The 8,189-nt window shown below is 41.0% G+C and overlaps 1 protein-coding gene across 1 annotated transcript; it reads left to right on the top strand.

The window, feature by feature from the left end:
* The first annotated feature begins 392 nt into the window (after window positions 1–392).
* Window positions 393–3,952, top strand: irf1b (interferon regulatory factor 1b). Its single transcript, XM_063203936.1, has 10 exons — window positions 393–507; window positions 880–970; window positions 1,114–1,213; window positions 1,390–1,560; window positions 1,948–1,988; window positions 2,111–2,249; window positions 2,377–2,496; window positions 2,631–2,656; window positions 2,823–2,955; window positions 3,273–3,952. The coding sequence occupies exons 2-10, from the start codon at window positions 884–886 to the stop codon at window positions 3,398–3,400; spliced, it is 945 nt and encodes a 314-aa protein (XP_063060006.1). The 5' UTR covers window positions 393–507; window positions 880–883; the 3' UTR covers window positions 3,401–3,952.
* Window positions 3,953–8,189: the final 4,237 nt, after the last annotated feature.

An 8,189-nucleotide genomic window follows, 5' to 3' on the forward strand; every position in this document is an offset into this window, starting at 1 on the left:
AGCCTACAGTAAGATGATGTGGATGGACATAGGCTACTTGGTAAGCCTTCATTAGTTTTTAATAGGCCTAGGTGATGTAGAACTGGCCTACAATTGTAGTCCAGAGCACATTTCTCAGAAATGCACATAGTAAAAGAAATCACGCCCTTCCGTTGAGAATGTGTGCAATGATCTAAGTCTGCACGAGTGGCTTCTTTGGGGTGTTGCACTACGACTCGGTTCCTGCATCATGCAGCCAGTGGCTTAGACAAGCACATGGTTTACAAGAAATCAGCAGGGCATACTTTGAGCCCCACACAGTAGGCTCGGAGGACACTGGCCAATGATCGGCGTGGGGAGGCGTTCCTTTAAACCGGAAAATCCCGCATAGACCTATAAAACACCTCTCGCAGCACACTTGTAAATTACTCCCACAGTGCGATCTAAACAGCGGTGCTCAACAGACGCAGAGTGGACTATTACTTTTTCTCACTGTTCAGCTGGAAATACAGTCACTTATTTGGAACCGTAAGTCGCATCCATTATTTGTTGTCTGGGATGTATGAGGAAGCAGATAGATGCAGATGCGTAGGCTATGCATTTTGCGACATATCCAAAATCCTGCACAAAGTAGCCTACAAGTATCCATTGCGATTAAGGACGGTTAGGTTGAATGGTTTTGTTTGGCATTTTAGATGTCATCTGGACTCTATAGACGTAGTAGGCAACACCTGGGGCATAGACAATCTTTGCATGTGGCGCGAACGATTGCGTTTGATATGACTGCGGTTGATTCTTTTAAAATCTGTATTATCTGCTTATCTTTCTGCTCATGAACTCAAGAGAGTTTTTTTTATCTGTTTGGCTGCGAAAATCAGAAGGTTTTCTTTTTGTTTTCAGAAACATGCCTGTCTCCAGATTGCGCATGAGGCCATGGCTGGAGCGTCAGATCGACGCAAACCGCATCGATGGCTTGGTGTGGATTGATAAGGTATGTATGTATTTACAGGCAGTCAGACCTAACAATATTTTCACCTGCATTTGAAAAAAAAATATTTGAACGCTGTCAAACGTTACAAACCACAACTTAAAAACTCACTGTGTACATCCATATATTTTCTTCCTCCCTCTCAGGACAAGAAGTTGTTTTCCATTCCCTGGAAGCATGCAGCCCGCCACGGGTGGCAGGTGGATAAGGATGCCTCCCTCTTCAAAGAATGGGCCATTCACACGGGTAAGCAGAGCACAAGCACACATTCAACTCACAGGTCTTCATGGACTTGCTGCAGTGTCACTCACAGCACCAAGTTCTCAACTGTTTTTTTGTTTGTTTTGTTTATTTTTTTACTGAATTTTGTCAACATTTAATCAAAATATATATTCATATTATTATTATTATTATTATTTTAGGTAAATACAAAGAAGGTGCAGATGCGGACGCCAAGACCTGGAAGGCCAACTTCCGCTGTGCCATGAACTCTCTGCCTGACATCAAGGAGGTGAAGGACAAAAGTATCAACAAAGGAAGTAGTGCCGTGCGAGTCTACCAGATGCTGCCGGAAGTAGCCAAGAGGAAGGGTGGTGAGTACTCCCTCCACTCAACTCAACTAACTCATTACTTTTAACTGTCACTTTTGCACAAAGTGACTTACAACCGAGGATATAACCACAGCATACGCACCACACTTGCAGATACAAAGTGCACAGGAAATAAACAGAGCAATAGGTGCGAATGCATAGTGGGATTGTTTTTCAAGTACGTTAGCACAGGGTTAAGTAGAGAAGACACTCATACTGTACATGCACGCCCACATGCCCAACACAGAACATGCCTTAGAGTCCACCCCCAGTCTGGGCCAGCTCAGACATCAGTGCAGTGCAGCAGAGCAATTCAAAACTCTTGATACTTGAGAAGACAGCCACTTAACCCAACTCTTTCTTTGTTCTTTTTTTTTTCTTCAACTCAAGGTCCGAGGTCAAGATCTGGAGAGGGGAGGAGAAGGAGCAAGGTAAGCATAATTGTCATTTGTGCATCACTTTTCCCCCCTTTATGATCATGCCATTGCTTTGCATGTGACTGTGGAGGAGAGTGGCGAAAGTATTTTAACGATGACTTTGTGGTCATTTGCAGGACTCAGCTAAGATCAAGAAAGAGGAAAGAGATGTGTGTGCTGGACATCAGACTAGAGAAGACTCACCGGCCTCCTACACAAGCTGCGAGGACGACTCGCGGACACAGGAGGACACAGTAGACAGCACAGACGACATAGGTACGCATGGGCTGTGCAGCACAACCTTCAACAACAGCAGAGAAATGCAACACCGGCATGGTGTTGGTTCATCACAGTTTTGGTGGACTTTGTCATTGATGTTGTTGTTTTATGGTCGTCAACACAGATCTGCCATGCCGTGCATTGATGGAAGACGTACCCGAATTTTCAACATCGGTGGAGATCGGGCCTGACAGCACCAACACCTGGACGTCTGCCTTCCAAGTTTCCCCAGATCACACGCCAGGTATCCTAATCTATTCCAATCCACACGTATTAGGTCATCACTCTCAGCAATATACAGTGTCACCAGGTTTTTCTATTCGCAAATGAATAACACTTTCTTCTCTCTCTTTCCCCCCCGCCCTCTCTCCTTCACAGGATACGACGATCACGAGCTTACCATGGTGAGTTGAGTTTTACTATGGTATCGTTATACTCAGTGAGTGTGTACTACTCATTATCAGGAATACCCACCCTACTTTGTGAATCTTACACACTAACAAATTGGCGACCCATTTTCTAAACGAATAAAAAACCCTAAATCTCTCTATTGTGTTTTGGCTTTTCCAGCTTACTCGGCACCTGGAGCGTGACCAGTCTCAGTGGTACGATAATGGAACGGGATTCCTGAGCAATGAAGTAGGCACATCAACATCGTCAGAGTCTTATCACAGTCCCCAGAGTCAGTGGAGCGATTCGTCAGGTAAATAGTAATAATAATAACAAAAACAATAATAGTTATGCATTTTGCTTAAGAGTGTCCTACCAAACACTCAAGGATACTATACAAAGATAAATAAATAAATAAATAAATAAATGTTAGGCATTTGTTGTTTCAGCATACTCATAAGCCTTGTGGTATGTCACACAGTGCCATTCCAGAGGGGCAAAGACGTGTCTATTGGCAGTTGTCATGCTGTGTGTGTAAATGTAAATAGACTGGATATGTTTGTCTTAAGTCTCTGCTCTTGATAAAAAAAACAACAACTAATGACATTTCCCCCTCATTTCCCATTTTAGAGGAAATTGAGCTCCAGCTCGTCACAGAACTGATGTCCGAGTGGACGCAACAGGAGCAGACGCAACAGGAGCAGATGCCGTGGTCCAGCAGCAGCAGCGTGATGTTCAACACACTGTCCATCTGTTAGCTCCCAAACTTTGGACTCAACAGCCATCAAGCAACCGTCACCACCTGTACAGAGAGCAGCAGACAGTGCTACGACACGACACCTCCCATCAACACCCACCGCCCCTACACCTGTCGAGCAGGTGTGGGTACAACACTCCCCAGAATCGAGCCTTGCGGACTTTTAAATGGGACTAAGAAAGACTGAGAAAAGGACTAAGATTTCCCTCCCCCTCATACACTCCTCGTTGAAAAGGAACGAAGCCATCAAGGATGTCGTCATATTCATCTACTACCTGTGATTTTGAAAATACAAACAACACTTGGGTGAAAAGCTTTCCTTAACCGGTTCTATGGAATTATACTACTGACTATATTATGTTATTGGATTTCATCAACAATCTACCGAGCTGTGAAGTTGTCCTTTCAATATCCGTTACTGTTGTCATTTGCTTTACTTCAGTTAAAGTGTGTTTGTTTTGTTAAGTTTTGGGGTGTGAGGTGTCATGCGACTTGTAAATATGTAAATGTTCTATTTTTTACAAAATAAAAAATGAAATACCCAATACCTTAACCTTCCTCATTCATTTCTTTTAGCTAGACATTCAGGCACGAGCAGTCTACAGTATATATAGTTTTATTAATGAGCAAAACTCAATGACCTACAGGTGGTAGTGCTTGAAGCTGAACATACTGTAAAATGCCCACTGGAGATGAACATAAAAATACCTTTGAAAGATAATGGACAAAAAGTGAGTCAGAATGTTATTACTACTGCAAGTTTGAAAACTACTTGACTTTTTATGTAACTGTAGTTAGACAGAGGTTCCACCCACTCTAATTTCACGGCATGTTTTACTTTTAGTAATTTAGTAACAAATAAGCCTCCTTGAATCCTTGTATCCTCCCTTGTGTTAGAAACTTGTAACTTGTACTAAAAGACGCAAGTCAGTCTGTAATCAGACGGAAAAGAAACAAAGTCGAGGGCTAGAACTCCTTTGCAGGGTAGCAGTTACAAGCAAAACTTTTCCCACTGCAACGCCTGAATAGCTCAGCGTAAATCACGTGACAGGTGTAGATATGTGTTACTAGGTTGCGCGACAGATACAAAGTTAAAGGCTAAGTCCATACACTCCAGTCATAAGCAGAAGCGAAGACACATTATTTGTGTATTCTGATAATGACAGGACTAGGCGCTGTGGCAGAGTAGGTGTTTTCCTGGCAATATTAGTTGAGAGGGAAGATTGCGTAGTGTGTGCACGTGCACACTGTGTGCAGTCAGTACAGCACATACCTCAGTCAAACATACTTTCAATGCTTACAATTACAATTAATTAGCTTATGTTGATGTAGTAATATGCAATCGTAAAGACTAAAATGTGCATGAATATGAGTATGACAAACACGCAATATGTGGGAAATTACTTTCCACTACTGCCCTGTTTAGTGTCATAAATACCATAATCAGTAAGTAATGAGCTAAAACAAATATAAATGTACACCAAAGACACTTTTGGAGAGGGCAATCTACTGTATATTCTTTGTAGACTTACTGTCTAGTAAATAAAGGGATGCTTGAGGCTGAGTGCTGTAGTTGAAGGAAGAGAAGGAAGTAACAGTCCAGACTAATGAGTTTAGGATGTGAAGGCCAAATCTGTATTAGGGAATGCAATGTAACCACAAAAAGTATTTACAGTGGAGTGATCCAACCTTGAACCACTGGACACATTTAGTATCATATGCCAGACAATGGAGAAGACATTCATATTCTTCTTTGACACATTAAACACTTCCAAATATAGTGATATAATGTACATGTTATGATGCACATGATAATAAGCTGTAAGTATAGCATGCATATTATACAGCATGCAGACCATTGACCATTGAATTTAATTGCATTTGCGAGACTTGGCCTCACATACTTCATCTTGTATTCTTGCAGCTTTCTATGTACTATACTTTGTACTACCTTCAAGACCACAGTCTTAACCACAAAAGACTTTGAGACCTGAGGATAGAGTAGAGATATTTATTTGATCAAGAATTCAAGGTGTTCAGCAGCAGATGCATTTCAATATTCACATACTGTAAGGCACATTTTACATATCCTACATGGAGATTCATTCACTCCATAAAACACAGTGCACAAATCCAACACATTTTACAACTCCAACAGGTACTGTACAACATATCAATCTTTTCACAAAACACACAGCGCACTAATCCAACATCAAACACATCACTCATGATACATGTGTTTTGGGCCAGCGACCAGGGTCTATCTAATGCCATACTGTAGATAAGCACACTGTAGGCACACCCTAGACAGACGTGACGTGACTAGACTCTCCCCCTGTCTGGATTATCAGTGCACATTTTGAGCCCTGGATGTTTTCTAGTGTGTACACAGGAAAAATAGAGAGGGAGAGGGAGATGTATTATTTTTTACATTGCATTGGGTCTCAGTACTCTTTATGTGTTGAATTAACACTACATTTCTTTACTGAGTAGTCCACTGCAGTCAAAATATGTGGTATACATTCGTGGTATCCTACAGAATTGAATGCATTACTGATATATAGCAGGAAGTTAAGTTCCTTCTTGATTTAGGTTGACTCATAGCATGGAAAATATACAGTACTGTGAGCATATCTGTCCTACCAGAAGGCCCGCCCTAAAGCCATGTGTGACTCTCCAGATATGTACTAAATATGGAATGTCAATGACTTGACAAAATGACTTTGCAAATTATTTATTGGCTTTTTTTTCGAGAAAATTTCTTTCATCTTCTCATCAAAGTTCATTTTCGTCTGGTGAGGCTTGCTGAAGCCACATGACATGAGCCCAGGTTGGTTTTGGTGGATGATTGGTTTGTTTTTGTGCCACACTGTCATGCTGTACTGCTGACATAACAGTTAGGGTATATTCTCTTCCCTATTCAGCCACACACACACACACAGAGACGCCCAAATGCAGCACACTAAGAGGAAGTGAAAACACCTGATGTTAGGGTTCACATGTTAGCCACGATTAATACTGTACCTACTTACTGCCGAATACAATGACTTATAAATCAAGTGTCAAGAGTCTACTAGGGCCTACGTCAGGGCCGTCACTAGGTCTGAGAGACAGGGGGGGCTTAGCCCCAGAGGAAGGAAATGCGCGTGCATAGCGTGCGGCGAACTTTTTTCAGCTCACCGGCTAAGGTTTTGTCTATGAATTTATTATTTCAAGAGCAAAGAAATCCCGCACACTGTCCATTCCACCAACAAACTTTAATACATTGTTTCGGTCATCCGACCTTCTTCATGTTGTATTAAAGTTTGTTGGTGGAATGGACAGTGTGCAGGATTTCTTTACACTTGAATGACAACCCCACTGGGATAATATCCTACGCACCTGCCCACCTACAGAGGTGTGCAAAAGCGTCTTCTTGAACAATTATTTTAAGAGCACCATAACGATTTTTAAACACTAGTTAGAGTGATTTTTTTTAATTCACATTTTAATGAACATTCCTAATATGTAAGCTAAACAAAACATTTCAAAATGTTTCAACTGATGAATATTATGTAGGCCTACGGAAGTTAAAATGATTAGATAAAAATGCCGAGAGCATAATTTACACAAGGACTAGGAACTTTAAGGAGTTACTAACTGCGCGTCTCCAGGAGAAGCAGTGGTCAGGAAGCGATTCATTCAAACAGGTTCCTTACTTGGAAAACTCTGCATCCCTGGCAGATATTAGGTCATTTTTACTCCATTAGTAGCTATTTTAATCAGTTCATGTGTGTTTTCAAACTGTTAAGACAAATATTAAAGCTCAACTATAATTTCAAGACAATGTCAAATGGATTTATTACACGGGTATTGTGAGTGAAAATTGGTACTTTGGGTCTGAAGATTTCATCCGTGTAAGTAATTACACTTTTCTCGAGGTGTTAGTCACAAAGCACAATCCTCTACCTGTTTCCCCCCCGCATAACATATTGCTGTGCACCCTGCTTTTATTGCTGTGCAGTAGGATATAAGTGGCATTAAACAATAAATAAGCAAACAGGAACTTGTATTCAGATTAACTTGCCTTCTTGGTGGTTCGTATTCAGTGCTTTACTGCATTTGTTTTTGGAAAAATGTAAAAAAAAAAATATATATATATATATATATATATATATTTTTTGCAAAATCGTTGAAGGGGGGGCTAATACTAATGTAGGGGGGGCTAAAGCCCCCCTTAAATAGGCCTAACGACGGCCCTGGCCTACGTCAATAATAAAGTCCTTATTGACAAAGAACAAGACATTTGTGAATGCACAGCACACCTAACAGATGATAGATTGTCTTATACTACATCGCTTATACAGACAGTTAGATATGTATTACTGGCTAACATATGAACCATAAAATAAAGTACTATCTAAGAAAGATAACAAATACAGCCACATTTCTTTATTCCATAACTTCCATAACAAACACAGGTGTCCCTAGGCTTTTTTAACCGTCTCTTTATAATAAGTTATCGTGTGCTGCTATCTTGGCCAAGGCTCGTCTCTTTAAGTTATTGCCATTGCAAAGTGATTTTGTTCCCCTGGTAAAACTAAGGTAGAGTTAAAAAATAATTTTAAAAAAATGATAAAACTGAGGAGAATAGCTAGGCCAAGGTGTGTTGTGTCCAAGGTCAACTGAGATGGTGGAATGGTATGCTGATGAATATCAGATACGGGCCTGACCGTGTTGTCTCGGGCCAAAACACTGGAGATGAGACCCACACATGCATTAAAAGAGGAAGGCAGGGAAGTCCCCACTTT

This window comes from Engraulis encrasicolus, chromosome 7, assembly GCF_034702125.1.
Source record: "Engraulis encrasicolus isolate BLACKSEA-1 chromosome 7, IST_EnEncr_1.0, whole genome shotgun sequence".
In the NCBI taxonomy this organism is placed as follows: domain Eukaryota; kingdom Metazoa; phylum Chordata; class Actinopteri; order Clupeiformes; family Engraulidae; genus Engraulis; species Engraulis encrasicolus.